A 22,922-nucleotide genomic window follows, 5' to 3' on the forward strand; every position below is an offset into this window, starting at 1 on the left:
CTTTTGTAATTTTGATAAATTCTGCCAAATTGCCCTCCAGAGAAGTTGTAGCAATTTATATTTCTACCAACAATGTTTGAGAGATCCTGTTTCTGCACATTCTTGCCAATGGAGTGTGTTACCAAACTTTCAAATTTTTGCCCATTTGGTAGGAGAAAAAAACTCCAGCTCACTGGAGTTTCATTTTTTAATTTTTAATTTGCATTTCTCTTATAATGAATGAGGCTAAGTATCTTCAAATAATGAAATGCCGTATGTATTTTCTTTTCCACGCTCTGTTTTCATATTTTGATCTCCATTTTTTCTACAATGTTGTTAGTCCCTCTCTTATACATTAAGGAGACTGATGGTCTATAACAGAAGCTGCAAATATTTTTTCCTTCATTTCCTTTTTTTCTTCTTTTGACTTTGCTTATGGTAAAACAGAAGTTTTTAAATTTTGTTCAATGGCTTCCTTACTTGGAAGTTATAAAAGAATTGTCCCAAATTTGGTTCTAGTACTTGTATAGTTGTATAACCTTACATTAAGTATTAGATCCATTTCAAAACCATCCTAGAGTGTGGTGCAAAGTGTAGATCCAGACCACAAGCCGGATCTCTCAATACCATTCATTACTAGTCCATCTTTGCCCCATTGACTTGAAATGCCATCTCACCAATATTTTACTTGTTTGAAGCTAATTCTGGACTTCCTACTATAGTGAGCTGGTCAGTCTGTGCACGTGCCAACCTGTTTCAATAAGCCAGGCCACAGAAGGCTCACATCTGGTTGAGCTCATCCTTCTGCGTTGTTCTTTTCCCTCCCCCATCACCTACACAGGCCATCATGGAGTCAGTCATAAGACTGGTCTTCAGCAGGCGTGGCAAACATCTTAACTACGAAACCAGAGAGACCTGGGCCAATAACAAATATCCCTGACACAACTGGGTATTTCCTATGTATTTATTAGTATGTACTGATAATATGATCTTTCTGATAAAGAAGCTGAAACACAGAGAGACTGGCCCAGAGGCCATGTGCTGAAGGGTAGAGAAGGGTGTCTGCACACAGAGGTCCTAAATAAATCTGAGTTTTCTGTTTCCCCAAGGGAAGCTACATATCTGCCTCAACATTCTCAAATTCCCTTGTGTGAAATTAATGATGGTCTTAATCTTTTGGTAACAATTTGGCATTGTTATATATGTAAATTGACCAAAAAAATTCTGAAAGTTCTACTTAAAGAAACATGTCAGTTTTGTTCAACACCTTGATCCTCAAACTTTCTCTGACCACGGATCACTCTTTTGGTTTATGGGAATAATACATGTATCTCATAAGGCTGTCAGGAGAATTAAAGTAAATTACATTAACCATATTCAGAAAATGCAGTTAGGTACTCAATTCTTTTTTTATTACTACTACTAGTCTTTCTATTACATGCAAGACAGTTCAACTATCAGGATCATTATTAGCAATTTTCTTATTGTATTTTGAAAGGCAATTTCAATTCATTTGAATAAAAACAGATTCCCAAAACAGTTATATAAGTGTATATGTGTGTATACGTTGAGAAATGCAATTTCTTCTTCTGCCTGTTTGGAATATTGTCTTTGAACTCATATTCTTGAAAATAATTACTCTGTAGTTAAGTTTTATATTTTGGAACAAGTGCATCAATACTATGCACTATAGTACATATTTATCTAAAATTTCAGTGGAAAGGGGTTTCTACTATATCTTTATAACAGTAATTCAAAATGAATAAGGAATAATCCAAAGAAAGTGTTTATGTAAATTAAACTTAAGAAGTTAATCGTGTATTTTTTTAACCAGTAGTATTTAATTATAAATTTACTGGGCAAAAAACCAGTCTAAGAAAAATGAGAAAAATCTCTGTGGGAGAGAAGAACATAAAGCTGCCAAGTCACTGCAAGTTGGCGAATGTGCTCCGATACATAAGCTCAGGGTCTGTTTCACGGTTTATGTAACGCAGCCCGAGGTATACAGTCCTCTACCACTTCTGTTCTCACTAAAGGACCCATAAGGAAAAAACCTGATAATTTTAGACTACAGAACATTTGGGCTGTTTAAATTTAAAATTGGTGAGAAGCTGTTAAGAATAAAGAATTTCATATTCCCCTGCCTAAAATGAAACATTTTATCGATGGATGTTTAGCAAATGAATGTCATTTGGAGTGTTGAACAAAATAAATCACCAGAACAGACAGCACAAAGATCCATGTATATAAGTGATAAAGATGTCATTTCCGATCAATAAGGAAACGATGGGTTTTATATAATAAATGGTGTTGAGTCAACTGCCTGCTGTATGAGGAGAAACAAATTAGATTCTTATGGCCCTAACCATGTAAAAATAAATGCCATTTGGATTTTAGCATTAACATAAGCGCACGAAATTATAAAAGTGCTAGAAGAAAATACAAGAAAATATTTTTATAATCTTGGTTGGAAAGAGTGCTCCTAAATTCAAAACCCAAATGCTACAAAAAGATGTAGCAAAATATACTTCATAAAAGTTAAAACTGCTATATACCATAAAACATAAATAAAGTTAAAAGACAAGTCAAAGACATGGAGAGAATACGTGCAACATATATAAGGACAAATGATTAATATAAAGACTACAAAATGAGTACCTATGATTCATAAGGGAAAAAAAGATAAAAATCTCAAAAGCTGGATGAAGAGCATAAGCAAGAAATCTGTAATTGGGGATCTATAAAAGGTTATGTAAGCATTAAAAGGTAATCGATGACTCTAGTAGCCCAGGAAATATAAATTAAAGCCTAACGTAACAGAGAGGCAGAATTCAAGAGGATTGATAACATTGATTATTGGTAAGGGAAATGAGTATAACCGCTGGCAGTGTCAGCTTTTGGAGGACATCTGAGGATAGCCTTCAAAATTAAAATATACACATACTCTTGGATTTAGGAATTCAATCTCTAGAAATTAGCCACAAGAACAATCATTAAGCCATTATTTTTAACACTAGGCTAAACACGAAACACTAGGAAAAAATTTGAAACTAGGTATGTGTTAACAGAGGAATGGATTACTTTTTGGTGATCCACACTGTGGGATTCAACACTGCTGACGGGGAAGGGCTAACTGGCAAGCCTCTTCCCAGAGGAGCAGCCTGTGTCCTACAGAGCTTCATGGAAGCCAACTACACCTGGTAGAACACTGGGAGGACACAGCCTGATTACAGGGAGAGGGTATTCCCCAGCCATGAACGTTTAGTGGGGTCAGGACAAGGCAAGAGCCCTGGTGGGCCAGGTCACTAGACTGTTCAACCACAGCCCTAAACACACACCCATGAAGGATGGTACTCCCCCAGTGCTGGAGCTGAGCAGTTCCACAGCCAGAGGCCCAGAACTTTCCCAGCATGACATCCAACACTGTAAAATCGAGTGCTGCTTCCGAGTACAACAGCTACGGACACAGGCTGAAGGGAGGAACAATAACCACGCACCTGCCTATGACCACCTCCCTGCATATGCTGTTGACCAAGGCCTAGCGTGTATGCTTATCAATCACCGTAATCTGTCGGACAAAAGCCATCAAATAAAATAAGGTAAACCTTATGTCCCACTGTGGAAAAACTTCCAAGACATAGTATTAACTTAAAACAAAAATAAAGTTCCAGATGAATACATATATGGATCTTCTTTTTAAAATTATATACACATAGTCACATAGATATATAAATGCATTAAATGGGTATAAGAAGGAAGGTCAGCATGCTATTGATGGTAATTATCTTTATGGAAAGGCTTATAAGTCAGGAAACTTTCATGTTTGCTTAGTATATATTTGGGACACCTGAATGATTCATGAGAATATCTTCTTTTACTCATGTAAAGCAAATATGATCAGAACATGTATTTGAAAAATAAGTGGATTGTATAGTATTGTATCAAATGTAAATATTATAAACAATGAGCAGTACAGCCGACAGAAGCTGGGAATAGAGGTCGGGAAAACCCTAAATGCAGAGATTCTCCTGTTTATATAGAAACAATTCAAACTGATGAATCAGGTAAAAGATTTAAGTACAGTAAGTCAAGTTGTAAAAGTAATCACTTGGATTGCCAAATAGAATACTATAATAAAAGCAGGGAAGAGGGGAGGGGTGTAGCGGAAAATGGGGTAATCGAGCTACCTTTTTTGGATATGTTACAACAGCCACAATCTGTCTGCAAACCAAGAAAGAGAGGAATAAGCAAAGTCTTTAGGTTCTCTCCAGCAGGACCAAGATATGAATGATTACAAGTGGTTATCTCAGGGAAATGGGGTGCAGCAGTGAGATTCTGACTTTTCAAATGACAGAGTTCATATAGTAAAATTAATGTACAATGATAAGTTTTATGGGTATTTAAGTAAAATAGATATTTAAAAATAATGCCATGTTATAATTACTTACAAAATTATCCAAAGCCTTTATTTTTAAACTAAGACAAAAAGAGTTTACAGGTATCAGAAATAATCACAAAATACAATGTCTTGAATTTTTCCTGCAAATTTTAATTGTATATTTTCTGGATCACCCTGCTCTGAATTCTATGAATTTTCTTCATTTTCCCCCTTAACTGGTGGCTTCTATTAAATACGATAATTCCTACCAGACCACTTACATTCATGACTTTCTGCTGTTCATAAATCCCAATTCCGTGAAATCAATCGCTCTGACCACAAGAACTCATGTACATTTTCTCTCTCCATTTCTCATTTATAATTATGTTAGTATTTGTTATGTGATGGAAGGTGATGGGCATCATCTGATGCTAAAGCAGAGCCATGTCTTATACGAAAAAAGAATTTGTAAGTCAGCACAGAAGTGGATGAAAACCGATGCATTACTGATCCTGTTCCCGAGTGGACACAGGTATCCAGGTTCCAGGTCATGGTGCTGTCCTCGCGCTCACAGCCACATTCTGGGTGCACACACGGCAGTGTGCTCACGGAGAGGACTGCCCGATGGCAGCCGCAGCACCAGCCACGTGTGACCCCCCAGGAGGCCTCTGTCTGTCTGCACAGGTAGGTGCTGGTCTGAAAGCCAAGGGAACAAGGCCAGGCTTCCAAACCCACTTCCTGGGAGGCACTTTCAGAACAAAAGTCATGTAAGCCCAATTACTGCTTTAGTTCATATGGAAAGTGTCCAGTAACAACAACAACAACAACAAATCTATTTCTTAATGTACTGATTTCCTGTTTTCAAAATGAATTTATTCAAAATATATTTAATGTAGTGCTTACCACACACAGAACAGGAAACATACAAAGGAACAGTTTTGGTTCTGCGCCCATAGACAACCCCGTATGATAGATGAGTCACGTACATCCACAGTGTGCTTCTTAACATGAATCTGAAGTTTGAAACAGTTGAAAATCTCACCCATCCACGGCTGTGCCCCCTTCAGTGACATCTTTAATTGATAATGGCTTAAAGTCACCTTGCTTTCCACACTATTTAAAATGCCTTACTGATTTCAACTGATTTCTAACGAGACTGATCATGTGCACACTTCCCATGGACACAGCACCACCTTCGACGGGTTCATCATGTAAGAGTTTTACCTATCGCATCACCACTACCTCTGTTCCCAGGAGCAGGCGTAACCCGCCACCCACTCCTGGCCATTCATGGCCCCACAGTCACATCCCATCACAGTACTTCTCTATTCAATCTCTGCTCAAGGTATCTACAGCCCTTAAGAAGAGATTGTCTGCTTTAAACCTAACAACCTCCTTCCCGCCTTCCACTCTGTTGGAGAACAATGAAAATCACAAGGAAGAAAATGGTAGGAAGCAACACTGAACTGTTAGAAACCCAAATTATTTTGTTAGAATCTAACATTTCAAGAATGGCCCCCCTCCTACACCCTGTGAAGTGAGAAAAGGAGACTGATTTAAATGTGTGGCCAGACTCGGCCTGTCCTCCGTGTCCTATGGAGGGAGGAGGGGCCACGGGCAGGTGAAAGCCCCGAAGAACCTTGATTTCTCCTTGACTCTTCTTTAGCTCAAAGAGAAACAATACATTTCATTAACTGTTTCAGCTCTCAATATCCTGCTACATTGCCCATCTAGGAAAGTAGGAAACTTCTACAGCAGGAGTTCTGTGAGCCTTTAACGAGTCTAAAGGGGGTGGACAAAGGGTACGATATATAGTGTGTTTCTCAAAGTTATTTGGCTACACAAACACTTTTTCTAGGCTGAGCTAACAATATCGCGTGAAGATCATGATCTGTGAAAATCAAAATGTCCAATTAGCCCTACAAACTCTTCCACTAATCTTCTGGCCGGCCGGCAGTAAGCGCCAGCAGAGACTCTCTTCAGTGTTATCTTGCCACTCTTTTTATCCTGGACCTTTGAACAACACAGCCCCCACCCAAGTCTTCATCTCTTACAGGGTGGATTTTATTCTTTCCTTTTCTATTAACCACCTAAGCTTAGCAAAGTGAAATGCTGTAAAATCAGGAAAGGCATGTGGATAAGAAGCTTTCTGAGCAACAGGGTGTGTACTAAGGACGTTCAGGAAGGTGCGGCCTGACCATCCTTTTAGGTCCATGCAATCACTGGAGTCGTATTTATAAGAGGGGCGAAGGCGGCAAAACAGTGGGCGTACAGAGACATACTCACGAAGGAGTCCGAACTACTAAAGTAGAACGTTATGGAACTGTGGCTGGAAATCAGTGACCTGAAACAAAGGCTACTTTACAAATCACCTTCCACGTGTATATATATCCTATATAATATATACATCCTATATAATATATATCCTATATAACATACATGTCCTATATAACATATATATCCTACATAACAACATTATATATCCTATATAACATATATATCCTATATAACATATATATCCTATATAACACATATATATCCTATATAACAACATATATATATATATGATAATTTACTGTAGCATTTCTAGTTGAAAGCTTTTTCAAATTTAAGGTGACATAAGTAAAATTTCACTGAACCAAATATGTTTTGCGCTATTTCTGACAGTCTAGGCCAGATCTTGGTTTACCTGGGACAATCTAATAATGTTGAAGAGAAAAATAAAACGGCTCGGTTTAAAACACCAACAACTTCGTGCACGCAAGCCTGAGAGTGCGGCTGACCGGGTGGTTCCACAGGCAGACGTGATGGCACACATGACCACCTGCTCCAAGACTCTTGTAGTCTAGTCGGGCAGGGGCTCCCCTAAAATTTTAAATACTTAAGTGGCCAGAAGGAGACAGCATCCTTCACACCTGGTTTACTGAGGTGTGGACTGGCCAGTCATCCATCCAGGCTGGGATCAGAGCAAGGGGTGGGACAGGAGGTAAGACAGGAGGTTTCTCTGCCGGCCCCTCTCCCTGGGGACTGCGCTGCCACAGGAAATTGCCAACTGCCCCATCTTCGTAAGTCTTTCCTAAGAATCTTTCCCTGGCTCGAACTCCGTTCCTTACAAAACTCCCTGAGTGTGAATTTGCTTGATAGTAGATTTCAAGTGAATACTTTATTAATTTTGTTAAATTGAGTCTTATCAAGGAGCATTTAAGGCTTTTCTAATTCTGAAGTTATAGGATTACTTCGTAGAAACAGTTAATAGAAAATAGTCACTGATGGCGAAGGGCCACTGAATTTATTTAATAATCTACGTCTATCTTTACAAAATGCTCCATGTAATCCATTTAAAAATAATAACTGGTTCATTTCAGTCTCTGCACACAATGCTTCCCTTTGTCCCTTGTAAGTCTCTCAAATGTCTTATTTTAAAGGAATATATAGTACTCCCGGAAGACATTTTCCCATTTCTATTCTCTTCGACTCCTGCGAGCCCTTGTTCTGTGTGATAAGGCAATCTCCTCCGGGATCGGAGCTGTGTAGTTTCGCACCACGAGTGACAAGGACTCGGCTTGAATAACTGCTGTGCGCAGGTTGTAATTATGTCAGCTGGAGTGTTGAACAAGGGGACTGATTAATGTGAGCCCCGGCCCAGGCGCAGGCCCTATCAAAACCTCCGCGCAGGCCAGCAGTGGGGACGGGTTAAAGCAAAAAGACAAAACATGCTGTATCGCCCATGATAGATGAATTGCTCCAACAGTCTTCAGGCAGATGTTCCGGGACAGTATAATATACAATTACTCTGCCTTATCACTTTCCCAGGGACAATAAAGCTTCCTCCTTCTATAGCTCATGTGAGTGAAGGCAAAATTCGTTTTCCTTTTACAACACTGACTCACTTATCACGGTGCCCTGATTGTGCTTTTACAGCTAAAGAAAACATAGATTCCACTTTTAAACTAAAACAAAACAAAACAAAACAAACAACAAAAAACAACAACAACAAAAAACCCTTAAAAATAAAACTGCAACCCTGTTTGAATCTCTTCGACATGAAAGCACACAATGTTTTAAAAGACTGTTTTGTCAAAAATGGATGCAAGGAAGGTGATGTGTGTATGTGCATATTAGTTAAAAACAAGCACATATAACTCAAGAAGTAAGATTTGGGTCGCATAATCACTATATTCGTAACATCGTGTTTCAACAGCCATACAGAAATCATTAACTGAAAGGAACATGTAATTAAAACTACATATATGTATATGCTGATATCATCCATATATTTCTCAGGCCCAGCCACACGGCCCCCTGAGTCTGGGGGGATACTTTCCCGATGACACTCTTATTCCTGCTGTTCCTCCTTGGTGTCTCTGGTCCCCTCCTCCTGAAGGACACTGTGTGAGCTGAGGAAATGGAGGCTGCCTCGGAGCCCAGCACAGCCAGTGCTGAGACGGACCTGGTTCAGGAGCGCTATGGGGATCACGTCTACTATGTTTACTTGGACTCACAGCAATGCTGCCCAAATTTGTGACCAGATGTACAGAACCACTGCAATTTGCAAAAAGGGAAATGAATATGCTTTTCATTTTTAAAGTTCAAAAACACGCTAAAGCCAAAAAGTTGAGATGTAGCCACAATAACCACTTTGTGATAAGCACAATTAATGAAACAGAGCAGCCGAAATGGCAGTGGGATCAAAGGAAATCCATACACAATGCACCTGAATGCAAAAACAAACAAACAAAAAGCATACGTCAACCTGTGGAACAATGCAGACAACTTATTTCCACTTTTCAGTGGTGCAGGACAGCTGACGCCAACACTCAGCAGCTGTAATACACCCTAAGTCCCGGACACAAATCACACACCCCATCTCACCCTAAGAAGTGACAGATTTGCTTTCTTTCTTCGTATCATACACACACTAACTCCACTACCCACATGATCCTCATTATTACATCTCTCTGGGCAGGACCATTCCAGCAGAATTCTGGGTTCCTAGAAACGTGGCAATTGGAAGAAGGTAGGAGGTCAACCCAAAACAGTGAAACAGAAGTTTTAGTGCAAATGGACACAGAAGATATAAGTAAGCCCACAACTGATACAGGAGTTAGGTCACATGCATAATTACTTGGAATAAGTCAAGCAAAGGAAAGATAGGTAAAACAGATCGAGTGGGCTGTAAATCCTTGGGGGAGTCAGGTGTCACCACAATAAACGGCTGATGACGTCACTAGAGTAGCCTGTTAGATTTACTGGCCTGAGAAGAACCCCGAGACACTCACAAAAATTGCTTAGTGTAAGTCACAGAAAAGATGTCACATTTTAAAAGACAGCATTTAGAAATGAGTGTTTGCTACATGACAACACTGGACTGTTGGCTGGTGCTAAGCAAATTCTGAATCACATGTAACAGGTAAAGTAATATAGGCTTTGTGGATATTCTTCCTATAAAACAAATAAAATCCTAATATTGGGGGGGTGTGGGGGGGCAGAATAAAAGCATTACACAATCTCTATGTTCTTGATTCAAGAGTTTTAAGACAAAGGTGAAAGTGGGAGCTGTGCAGCCCCCCAGAATGCGGAGACGTCAGAGCAGAGCTTCTGAAGCTGCAGCTCTCCATCTCAAGAGTGCGCTCCTCCAGCGCGAACATGAGGTGCTGCTCTGCGTCCCGCGGGCTTCCACCGAGGCACGCGGGACTGCCCCAAAAATATCATCAGTGCCCGCACACTGCTCAGACCCCGAACCCTGAACCTTAGCTGCTCCATCCTGGCTATGAGCGGCAACATGGCGTTCCATGGCTCTACTTCAGCTGGCGCTCTCACCCTGGCATGGAAGCACTTACAATTTAAAAAGCAATCTTGAGCAAACAAACGAAAACAAATGCACAATGTGCACCCACCTATGCGCCCTCCCAGCTTCTCCCAAGTGTCCTCCCAGAGCAGCCCTCAAGACGGACCTGCCCTCAAGAGCAGCCAGCCTGCATTCTTACCATGTCCTCCCTTCTGGGCACCTACCTGGTGTCTGTTCCCAGCCCTTGACTAGAACTGGTCTTCCCGAGACAGTCAGTGACCTCTTGGTGACTGAGGCAGGGGACTACACTGCCCTTACTTACTGACGTCTGACACGGCTGAACACAGCTCCCCGGCTGCCCCAAGGTCCCGGCCCTTTCTGGGAAGCTACCTCTCAGTCTCTCTTACCCTTGCTATTTGCCCCCCTGCATGTCTCGTTTTCCACATTTTCCAAGGGAGATTTCACTCATGTCGATGCCGTCTAGGACTCATTATACATCCACTGCCATTTCCATGAGGACAGCACACGGGTGTTTCAGGGCTCACACAGCCCGAACCTCACTCACTCTGCAGCAGGAACCTCCCTCCCCCAGCAGCGGAGACCTCGGGAACGGCGCCGCCCCTCCGCCTGTGGCCCTGGCCCTAGCCTGCATCTGTCCCCCTGCCCTTGAATGCACACATTCCAGCTCCCGACGAGCACGTGAGTCCGCCTGCCTCTCTGTCCTCGGCCAGACTGCCAGCTTAGGGCCGGGCACTCACGATGTTCCATGGGAACCTCCGCAACGGTCTATGCCACGACCTCCCGGCCCCCGCTCTGTCCCTCTCTGGCTCACCAAGTGCACTGCATCAGTGACCTCTGACAAGCAAAATGTGAGTCTGTCCCTTTCCTGCTTAAAATTCTCCATAGGCTCCCCATTGCCTTTGGGGTAAAACTCAAACAGTCCGACGCAGACTTCTTGCTGCCCTGCACCCCCTCATCCATAGGCCCTGCAGTCCGGGCTTGCTGAAGTGAGAAGGATGCTTACAGTCAAATGGAAAGTATAATTTGGGAGTAGAAAGCAGACAGAATCTTACTTGTAACTAAAATTAGAGCTATCTTAACTTTTTAGGGCAAAAAAAATTCTCAAAATTAAGCGTCAACCACTTTTCAAGGGATTGATTTAAGCACAAGTACTGAAAATTTACATTTTCTCTCAATGGGAAAATGATCATTTGTTTTATGACATTTCATATATTTGTTAAATGTTGTAACTTATGAAGAAACAAAACATACTGAGGAAAGACAGGGCCAAGTACAGTTCACCAGCATCTACTCAAATCTTAGAGTGCGAGATCTCCAAACAGTGTCCTAGGATGCAAAAGATACAAAATGAGGGACAAGGCTTGTGCAACAATATTCAGGTCGAAGTAATTAAGAGTAAGGAATTACACGTTCAGGGGCAAGAACAGGGGTTAATATTGGGTTTAAATTCCCCGTAGGGAGAAGTATCAGGTTGCATATCATGTCGCAGAGTAAGAGATTCTGGTTTATTCCTACTGCAGCTCACCTGCAGCTGGGCAGTAAGAAGAGGGTGACATCGTGTCCTTACCAAAAAAAGAAAGAAAATAAGAAAAAAAATCAGGAGTATGTCTTGTTCTAGAACTTCTCACAAACACAGTACTTCTCATAAACGGGAGAAAGCCAACAGCTTGGGCTACCTCCCTGTAATTAAGAAGATGAAGACACCGTCTTGTTTGTAGAGTCCTTCCAAAGGTCACGGCAGAACCCGCGCGTGCTACCCCCGGGCAGGCGGCGTCGCGCTACCGACCAGCGGGCGTCTCACGTAGAGAAGGCTCCTTCCTGGGCCGCCCACGAACTACTGCATCAGCATTCTGTAAACGCCGCACGGGTTTCTCTCTCAGTTTTTCACGGGCCCTAAAGTAGCAATACTTCAGAATCTGTGAAAACCAAATGGTATAAGCACGACCTCCTCATGCTCACTGAACTAACGACACGCAGTCAGACTTTTACACGCTCCATCGTCTGCCCGGTGGTCCCTCGGACACCCCTGGCGGAGTCTGCGGAACTCCGTCCACTCCGGAAGGTGTGCCTGCCGCTCTAGTGACCCTTGTCGGTCCCTCCCGGGGACCCCGGAGTTCTCCCTAAGCTGCTGCTGCGTGAGGCTCGGGCGCTGGGAGGTGTAGACAGTCACACGGCGGCTGTTCGTTGTGTGATAATAGCTCTAATGTCTGAGGAATAACTTATTATGCAAGAGACTATTGCCCAAAAAAATACTTTCTATTTTTTTCATCTCTAAGGCCTTTCTTTCTGCCACAATATACAGAGATATATCTAACTACCACCCAGGGGACTGTCCACAGTAATTCCTTGTAGAAAGACCATCCCCAAAGATAGCTTTGGTCCTTTTATAATGACTGGATTTGGGACTCGGCAACAGCAGGTTAGATAAACATGTTTGTCTAGGTTCTACCTGAAGAGATAGCAGAGGGAATGTGTGGTCACTTTGTGTTCAAAATGGCTCTTCTAATTAATCTGTGATCTCAGTGCTTATTTCAGCCTCGTCGACAAAGAAAACAACTTACTTGTATGATAAACAGAACGAATTAGCTCAGATTTTTTTTTTCCCTTTTAAAGGCATCGGAACAGATTTGTAATTTTTAATGCTATGGAATCTATTTGTTTAAAGGTCCACAGATTTTCTTTGACTAAAACGAGTTCTGTTAGATGAAAATTTACCCACTTTAACTAAAGACCTGACATAAAACACTTGTGCTGTATCAGCACAGAGCCTGTCGGGCCGAAAAGAAAATTTAAAAAGCTTATGTGCTTGGGTGCTAGAGGGCAGGGAAGAAAAGTCTGAGTAGAACATGCAACGTATAAAAATAAGATTAGACATAAACAGTATAGAAAATACAAAACCAAATCAGAACTACAATTAGAACCACAGAGATTTTTAAAAAATCACTAATAAAACGGTCAGAGGAAATGAGATACTTGTTCAGGCAGAATTTAGTTTCTGCTGAAAAAGATAAAAAACATTAGGCAAAAAAGAATACATTTACATACAGTACAACCTTCTTAATTCAATACAGAAAATCTGAAAAGAAGATACAATTAGGTCATTTTATTAGACAGCCCCTCAAAAAACCCCATCTAAACTTACCAGAAACATCGACAACTCCATTAGGATCACCTTGACACATGCTAGGAGCCTCTTCCTGAGCAATATTGACGCTTGCCAATGACCGACCGTGGCTTCACAAACCAGCCACGCTACTGACATCTACCTGTGGTTAGCTGAACTGTGGGCAGGTAGCAAGCAGGAAGGGGCAGCTCCCCAGGAGAGGCGCCTGCAGCCCGCACACGACCACGCAGGGCACAGTGGGAAGAAAGCCTCGCAGCTGTCATCACGCTCTGAGAAGTTTGTGAAGCAACTGGATTTTTAGGCTTTCAAACTAACCTTTCAGCCTAGTCCATTTGTGTTCTATTCCATTAACTGGATTAGCAGTTACAGTAGAGTACAATCTAAAGAGACAACAGGCTTGAGGTAAATAAAATAATGAAATAGTATTCGCTGGTACTTTAAATGATAAAAATGTTTTGGGGGTTTTTCTAATGTTGGGTTTTTTGTTTGTTTGTTTTGGTGTGAACATTTAAGCCCTATTCTCTTAGCCACTTTCAATTACATAACAGTCTTACTGGCAACAGTCACCATGTTTTACATCAGATCCTCAGACTTTATTTATCTTGTAGCCAAAAGTCTGTACTCTTTTGTTGTTGTTGTTTGTTTTGTTTTCCTTAAAGATTTTATTTATTAGAGAGAGAGAATGAGAGAGCACACACAAGCAGGGGGGAGCAGCAGGCAGAGAGAGAGAGAGAGAGAGAAAAGCAGACTTCCCGCTCAGCAGAGAGCCGGATGTAGGACTGAATCCCAGGACCCTGGGATCACGACCTGAGCCGAAGGCTCAGAACCACCCAGGTGCCCCAAAGTCTATACCTTCACCAGCCTCTCCCCACTTCTCTGGTGCCCACCACCCGCAACCCTTGGAAACCACTTTTAGGTGTTTCTATGGGTTTGTGCTTTTTTTTTTTTTAAGATTCCACATACAAGTGATATTGTGTATTAACCTTTCTCTGTCTAGCTTATTTCACTGACAAAAACAGTTTTGATTTAAAGTCTGTTCTGATATAACTAGGCTTTTGGCATCAATCAAATTGCTTTAAATATAAATTTTATCTAATATTAATACTACAGATTTTCATTTGATTACTTTTTATTACTCTACTTATAATAATGTCATTATTCTTTGAGAACTTCAAAATCACCCAAAATAAATGAATGCTACCTCTGATTTTTCTAATAAAGAAATGTGTGCTTTGGGCGCCTGGGTGGCTCAGTCCGTTAAGCAACTGCCTTCAGTTCAGGTCATGATCCCAGGGCTCTGGAATCGAGCCCCATGTCCAGCACTCTGCTCAGCGGGAAGCCTGCTTCTCCCTCTCCCTCTGCCTGGCGCTCCCCCCTGCTTGTGCTCTCTCTTTGATAAATAAAAAACAAAATCTTAAGAAAAAAAAAATAAACGTGTGCTCTTCATTTGGTATGTACAGTTTCACTTCTCTCTTGTTACCCATGATGTTCGGCTACAGAGACTAACACCTCTATTTTTTTTTTTCTTCTTATCATCATTCAGGGCAAATCCAACTTTGCTCTAGCCACTGCTTCTCCCAGGACAACCTGTGAACCTGCACAGGAAGCCAAAGGAAAAGTGAGACTCTCCGAAGAGATCATCCTAAAGGAGAAAATTATCCCCTGTGGAGTTAGTCTCCCTAGCTCAGGATGCTGCTGGAACAAATGGAAGATAAGAACAATGAGACCCACTGTATACTGAATTCTTAATGCCACAATAACCAAGGTAGTTTGTCTTATTATTTAATTATGCATAATAAACATAAAATGTTCATATAGCAAAATTACATACAAATGCATAATATTATCTAAGACCTGAAACAACTTTTCATAATTGAGACTCTTTATAGAAATAATATGTTTGAAAAATTAATTCAAACTTTAAGGGGAAACAAATAATTATTACAAATATAATCTTTTACCCTGGCATCGTAAAACAACCCAAAAAATGCTTCCAGCATCATGTAAAATGAAGACAGAATTCAATTAAAAGTATTTTTGACAAAAAACATCTTTTTGACAACTATTTTCTAAGACAGATAAAAACAATTAGAGGGTCACATACTTCAAGTGGTTGTGACAAATGGCAAATTCTACCTACTCCAGTCACATGGGTGAAAACTTACCAAATTTATAAGAAATAAGAAAATATTCAGAGGAATAATAAGAGAGACATGAAGGAGTATCACACACACACACACACAAAAATTTCTAGTTGAGATATCACTTCTTCGGTTAAATGTTACATCAAATATTCTTAGCTTCCCTCTCACCCAGACAGGAAAGATAAATATTCTTGAGATCAAAACCTCATGTATTAATGACTTCTATGGAATACACTGGCCAAGAGCTAAGTAAACCAACAAGTAGGGGGGAAAAATCAAAGTGTATTTCCTACAAGTTTAGCAAACAATGGAGTGAATTTTTCCTATGACGCAGGAATTGTAGATTTTATTCCACAGCTCTATGTTACAGCATATTTCTATTGGGGTTATAATAGCAAGTAATTTAAAAATAAAAATAGTAAATAAAATGAAAAGTGGAATAGTAAAAAAATTTTGTCGAAGACTGTGTGTAATACTGAAAGTACGAAGGCAGTTGTAGAGCTGAAGAAAACTCTAGCCAAAAGCAATTTTAGGGAACACGTACACTATTCCAACATCCGTAACAGGGACCCTGTACATAAGTGATCAAATTGCCAGAGTTTGACTTGAAATTTTAGTTTTCTTTAATTTGCTAAATGACATGTAAAGGTGCAACATACGATTTTTAATACTGCAGGTAGAATTCTTTTTTTTTTTTTATGACTTATCAGGTTTACTGCTTAATATACATTTATTGTATTTCCCCCATAAATCGTAAATAAAAAATGGAAGCCAATTAGAAGTGGATTTTTCACTTAAAAGAAAGCCCGAGTATAGCCATCTATTCTGTTGTGAGAGCCAGTCACTAGTGAAACAGGATACAGCTTGATATTAATAAATGCTATGGGGAAATAAGGATTTACATTTTTAGAAAGGGTACTTACTATAACGTTTTAAAGGTTTTCTATTTTGTAACATAGAAATGACAATATATAACAAAGGGAAATAAAAATATAGAAAAATGCTGGAATGTTTCCATTTTAATGTAGAAACAAATTAGGGCAGGACAGTGTGCTATGAATCTAAATTTATGCTTTGAAATTATAATGAATAGTAATTAATGGTAAAAAAGTTACGGAGTAATGATGGAATAGACTGATTTGTAATGGATTAGACTTCTGGATATTTTAGACAGCAAAAGCTTAGGAAGGGATACGTGTTTACATCCGAAGAGGATGAGCTGTCATTGCCTAAATTAATAATGCAAACCTGAAAAATAGCCCCAGGTTCAAAAGACCAATTATAAAATTCTTTTGTAAACAAATCTATATTCACATTTTTCATGAATAATTATAACTACAAGTATTTCTTCACTAATGTTCAATTTATAAAATGAAAAATATATTTTCAAGTGAAACTCAAGTAATACTTCAGTTTCTAATGATGGTAAACTTACCTGCAAATAAGTGTTAATAATGACAAACACAGGAATACTCTACAGGCATAATTTTTATGTATCTATATTAACAACAAATAATAATCGAAATGGGAAAAAAGTTATTCAAGTGTTTTAAGTAATAAAATATTATGGAAAAATATCAATAATTATGACAAATATAACCACATCATCTTCAGAAATATGTGATCATCTTATGAATATTTTTATTCTATGGAAATCGTACATACTCAAATCTATCCTGTGAAAAAGACTTTTTCTTGTTGTTGTAAAAGTAGACATGGTAGGCATTTTCTTATTACACTATGCAACCAAGACAATCGTTGTGAACTTCTCTGCCCCTTTTTAAATCTTTTGCTCATCAGCAAGAAAACAAAGGTATCTGTCATAAATTTCACATTTCGTTCGTAGTTCTAACATCACTATTCATATATTTGCAAGATTTTGTATTCCTAAGCAAGGTTAACTTGTCTTTGTTCACTAGTGAAGCAGACCTAACCACATGTACACAGACTGATAAAACTGTCATATGAACAGAAAGTGTTCAAACTATTAACCATCAATAATAATCAAATTTCCAGAAAGTTTTAAATAAAGATAAAACCAACCTTTTATCAAGAATTTCAAACATTTCAAAAGGAAATTTGATTGATATCATGAGATTTAAGTGTCCTGAGTATTAATTCACAGGACAGTGACAAGATTCCTAGAAAACACAATCTCCTTTTACCCACAGTGGCTGTCGGAGGTGTCGCGGGGCTGGAACCCAGGGAGCTCAGATGCACTTCTAAATAGAAGTGATGCTATGTCATGGAGACAGGTAATACAACCTCAACCTCAGCAAAAGCATAATACGACTTCACACCAAGAAAACCTGAAATATTCTGAAATGTTTATGCATACAAAGACTAAGAGTCTACCAAAACACAGTACTTATCAGTGAGACAATATTCAAATCCCAACCTTTGTAGTAATACTACTAAAAGCCATAAATCATACTTCGAGGAATTTCTTTTACAAAAAATCTGGATGGATATGCACAAAGATTTAGGAATAAGCATTTCAAATGAAAATAGCTAAAAATGGCCCAAATGTCTAAAAACTTCATAAAATGACTACTGTTTACTAATCTAACTTGAAGCCATGTAACTATCACAATTACATTGTAGACGAGTGGTCTGCAAATGAGGCATTCGAAACTCTAAGGGGTGTCAGGGACTATGTGACAAATGATTCTGGATTTAATGTATTTTTAACAACTTCATAAAATGGGGGGAAAAACCATCAGGGCATGTATTATAAATAAATTTCAACACACTACAGACCTTCAGGGCATCGAAACTCTTGCACCACCTCACTGAACACTACCCTGAGATCACAAGGTAAAATAACACCAGGGGACAAACTGAGAGGAGACGAGACCCAGGGCTCCAGTGTCTCGGCCAGCCTGTGCTCTTCCTCTAACGTGAGCGGAGTCCTGTAAGGCCGCTCCTCTAACCACCCATATTTTATGAGAGGTTAAGGATGTCAATGCCCACTGGGTCAGCTCCTCCAGAGCCTGAGCTCACCTACACCCTCCTGCTAACCCCAGAGTGAGGACATGGGCCGGGCGCCGAGGCTAACCCAACAGCTACTCTGATCAGTAACTCTCCCGTTGGAAAATGTTTTGCTTGTCCAAACAGTATCATACAATTATTTCTTAATATTATAAGTAAATATTACAGATGTTAACTAAGAAATCCACTTACAAGCAGTAAAAACCACTTTTATCTATTTTATATAGGGATCTGGACATGATCCTGTTTGATATAATAGTTCCGCTACTTAACAGTTTGAAAACCATAGTTATATGAGATTAATGAAACAGAAAGGCAGTCACAATTTGTTAAGTATGAAAACTAAAATTTATAAGAAACAAAAAAAATCCCCCAGAACCACAACTCAAATCTAATGCATACAATATAGACTGAAAGGATATAATCCTGAGCTAAATGTGATAATTAAGGGAAATTTTTACAATTTTTCTAATTGCCTTTCTGCGTTTTACAGAGAAGGCAACTATACAATGTGACCCCTCAACAAGGAAAAGAACATTCAAGTGTTTATTTTTTAAAGAACTCATATCAACACCTTAAAATGTGTATGTCTACCTCTAACTGGATCACCATTTTACCAAATTTCCAAGAAACACCAATCTAGTGCTAAGCAAAGACAGAACTCATAAAATGTTGAATGAATGAATAATTAATGAATGAAATATATCTGTAATATCTCTGTACTATTAAATGACCTTTAACATAAAACTTAATGCAATAATGAGGATAATAATAGAGATTATGGCAATATATTTACTGAATGCACAGGCTATATCCACAGGAATACAAAAATGTCTTTTTTAACGAAGGCTTCAGGCTTAAGGTACCTATATATATATTCTAACGTTTAACAAAAGCGGGCTATATTGAAAGAACCACCCTCAATGTTTCTGTGTTGTCATGTGTAATGGGGTCCATGAGATTTTCAGCTACAGGATGGAGAAGGCCCCCACACAGTGATTCAGCCTGCACCGTGTAGCTGATGAAGCTAAGACAGAGGTCATTTGGCTGCCTGCAAACTCTGTGGCATCTCACAAACCACCTAATGTGCTCTGAACTCACTCTCACGGACTCCAGGTATAGCATGATCCGGCTGCAGTGTCCATTTCCCATTTTATTTTTCACTCTGCACTCTCCACACATACCTCATCATAGAGTAAAACAGGATTATTTACCATTGCTTGACTACATCTCGAACTTTGGGCACCTATGCTTTGCTGCGGCTGCAAGGTTAACTCTGCAGTGTGGGAGACATCACTTAGCCACCGAGGACGGACCTCAGGGAGCGGGCTGAGCACATGTGATCTCAATCACACTGTCAGCCCAAAAATGCTACAGCACACCATTACCTCCTGCACCCGTGGCTCGTTGAAATTAACTCATCTTTTAAGCCCTGGCTGAAATGCTATCTCCTCTAGGAGGACGTCCGTGTGGCTGGACTTGTTCCTTCCTACGGATGCTCCTGGCCTTTTTATTTCCTCACTGAAATCTGTATTATAATTATTTAGAGGTACTACAAAGTCACCTATTATGCTACAATATCCTTCAAGGCAGGAAACATTTCTTGTATTGTCTTCATTGCCTGAAAGTACTTCACTCAGTACAGATGAGATGCCACATGCATGGAATAACTGATGAAATGGAACGGTCCCTTACTCTGGCAAAGAAATAAAATTACTTGAAATTCAGGTGTACAAAGGATTGCAAAACCCAAATGTTAAGACTATAAAAAATGGAAAAGAACTTTACAATTTTAAAAATAGTCACTAAAATTTGATGGTGAAATAAACTCTACCTAATAAGTGAATCCTGCTTTACACTGTGCTAATCCATGTTGATCAGAAAAATGATTCTTTCCTGTGAATCCACCACGGTGATCACCTGACTCCACCTGCTTGGTAATGAACCCTTACCTGTAGTCACACCAGGGGCATCGGTAGGGCTTCTCTCCCGTGTGCACCCGCTTGTGCCGAGTCAGATGGGACTGGGTTGTGGAGGCAAAGTTACACTCATCACATTTGAAAGGTTTTTCTCCTGCAAAATATAAAGCAATGCTGTACATGAATAATTATAAAAACTGGAATGAAGGGCTAAACCTGTTACTGACAATTAAAAAGAAACTTATTTCCATAGAAATTTAAGAATATAGTTCAATGGACTACTCACATTTAGGACACTTGAATATTCATTCCCAGAGTGATAAAGTTAGAAGATACCACTGATTTTTATTTCTGTATTTGAATGGAAGCAAGGTATATATTATGGAGCTCAAATGTAACTTACACAAACAGAAATTTAAATTACAGCCTGGTCTAGCACTGCATTTGGAGTCATTTAACAAACTATGTTACACTAGAGCCATTATAAAAATCTCCCTGAGGATAAAACCATGAAAAAGCATATTACAGAGATATTCTTTGAATATACAATATAAAATCTTAAAGTTAAATATGAAGAAAAAATAAAGCTATAATTTGATACCAATTAGAAAACTCTTAGAGGTAAGGGAAAATTACAGTTCACTAAAGTTGAAAAAGAGATCACCACAGAAAAAAAGGCCTCAAAGAAACATGTGCAATACTATTTCATAGCATTCCCCTGTGTAGATCTAAGCAATCTATCCACATATGCATTTTACCCATCAGTTGGTTCAAGGCTTGCACACCACTCATAGATACTTTCTCTGCATTAACCACTCCCCCTGCACACACACACATTCAAAGAAATCATCAAATCTTACTTTTTAATTGTATTAGCCACACTGGCTGGTAAGCCCTTGAAATATGGCTATTTAATTTCAATCAATATAAATTTTAAATTTAAAAAACTGATAAGGGATTTACCTACAGAAAAAATGTTTAAGTCTGTATAGAACAGCTTGGGAATGTGAATCTACTTTTTGAAGCATAAATTTTATCAAATCGAAATATAAATCACAGATTTGATATAAAAATTTAGCCTCTGAATTGAGATATGCTGAAAGTATAAAATGCACTCCAAAATTCAAAATCCTAGAACAAAAAAAACCAAAATATCACTAATAATGTTATATTGATTTCATGTTGGAATGATAATAATTTAATATATTTGGTTAACTATTTTTTTTTTTTTTAGTTTCAAGCTTTTATTTAAATTCCAGTTAATTAACATAGTGTGAATATTAGTTTCAGGAGTAGAATTTAGTGATTCATCACTTACGTACAACACCCAGTGCTCATCACAACAAGTGCACTCCTTAATTCCCATCACCTATTTCCCCCAACCCCAATCCTGCAACTTCTCCTTCAGGAACCTTCAATTTGTTCTCTCTCTATAAGAGTCTATTTTATAAGGTTTGCCTCTCTCTTTTCTTCCCCCTATGTTCATCTCTTTTGCTTCTTAAATTCCACCTATGTCCATCTCTTTTGCTTCTTAAAACACAAGTAAAATCATACGGTATTTGTCTTTCTCTGACTGACTTATTTCTCTTAGCATAATACACTCTAGCTCTATCCACGCTGTCGCAAATGGCAAGATTTCATCCATTTTGATGGCTGAAAAATATTCCTATATACACCACATCTTCTTTATCCATTCATCAGTTGATGCATTTTTCTATAATTTGGCTATTGTTGCTAATGCTGCTATAAACATTGGGGTACATGTGCCCCTTTGAATCAGCATTTTTGTACCCTTTGGGTAAACACCTAATAGTACAACTGCTAGATCACAGGGGAGTTATATTTTTAATTTTTGAGGAACCTCCATACTGTTTTCCAGAGTGGCTGCACCAGTTTGCATTCCCAACAACAGGACAGGGTGAGACAGTTCCCTTTCTCTGCATCCTAGCCAACATCTGTTGTTTCCTGGGTTGTTAAGTTTAGCCATTCTGATAGGTGTGAGGTGGTATCTCATTATAGTTCTGATTTGTATTTCCTTGATGATGAATGATGTTGAGCATGTTTTCACGTGTCTATTAGCCATCTGGATGTCTTCTCTGGAAAAATGTCTATTCATGTCTTCTGAATTTATATGGAACCACTAAAGACCCCGAATAGCCAAAGCCGTCTTGAAAAAGAAAAGCAAAGCTGGAGGCATCACAATTCTAGACTTCAAGTTATATTACAAAGCTGTAGTGATCAAGACACTATGGCACAAAGACACATAGATCAATGGAACAGAATACAAAGTCTAGAAATGGACCCACAACTGTATGGTTGACTAATCTTCGACAAAGCAGGAAAGAATATCCAATGGAAAAAAGACAGTCTCTTCAACGAATGGTGCTGGGAAAACTGGACAGCTCCATGCAAACGAATGAAACTGGACCACTTTCTTATACTATAAAAATAAATTCAAAATGGATGAAAGACTTAAATGTGAGACAGGAAACCATCAAAATCTTAGAGGAGAACACAAGCAATAACCTCTTTAACACTGGCCATAGCAACTCCTTAACTAAATATGTCTCTGGAGGAA

General features: G+C 39.2%; 1 protein-coding gene across 7 annotated transcripts in view; it reads right to left on the reverse strand.

Moving 5' to 3' along the window:
* Nucleotides 1–22,922, reverse strand: part of ZNF407 (zinc finger protein 407) — a 537,168-nt gene that overhangs the window by 234,859 nt on the left and 279,387 nt on the right. For all 7 annotated transcript variants that reach the window (XR_013443237.1, XR_013443236.1, XM_036117005.2 and 4 more), the window contains one exon: nucleotides 20,378–20,498. Coding sequence is in view for 5 of the 7 variants with exons in the window: in XM_036117005.2 (XP_035972898.2) it covers nucleotides 20,378–20,498 (121 nt within the window). In the remaining 2 variants the exon portion in view is untranslated. The remainder of the gene's footprint in view (nucleotides 1–20,377; nucleotides 20,499–22,922) is intronic.

This window comes from Halichoerus grypus, chromosome 13, assembly GCF_964656455.1.
Source record: "Halichoerus grypus chromosome 13, mHalGry1.hap1.1, whole genome shotgun sequence".
In the NCBI taxonomy this organism is placed as follows: domain Eukaryota; kingdom Metazoa; phylum Chordata; class Mammalia; order Carnivora; family Phocidae; genus Halichoerus; species Halichoerus grypus.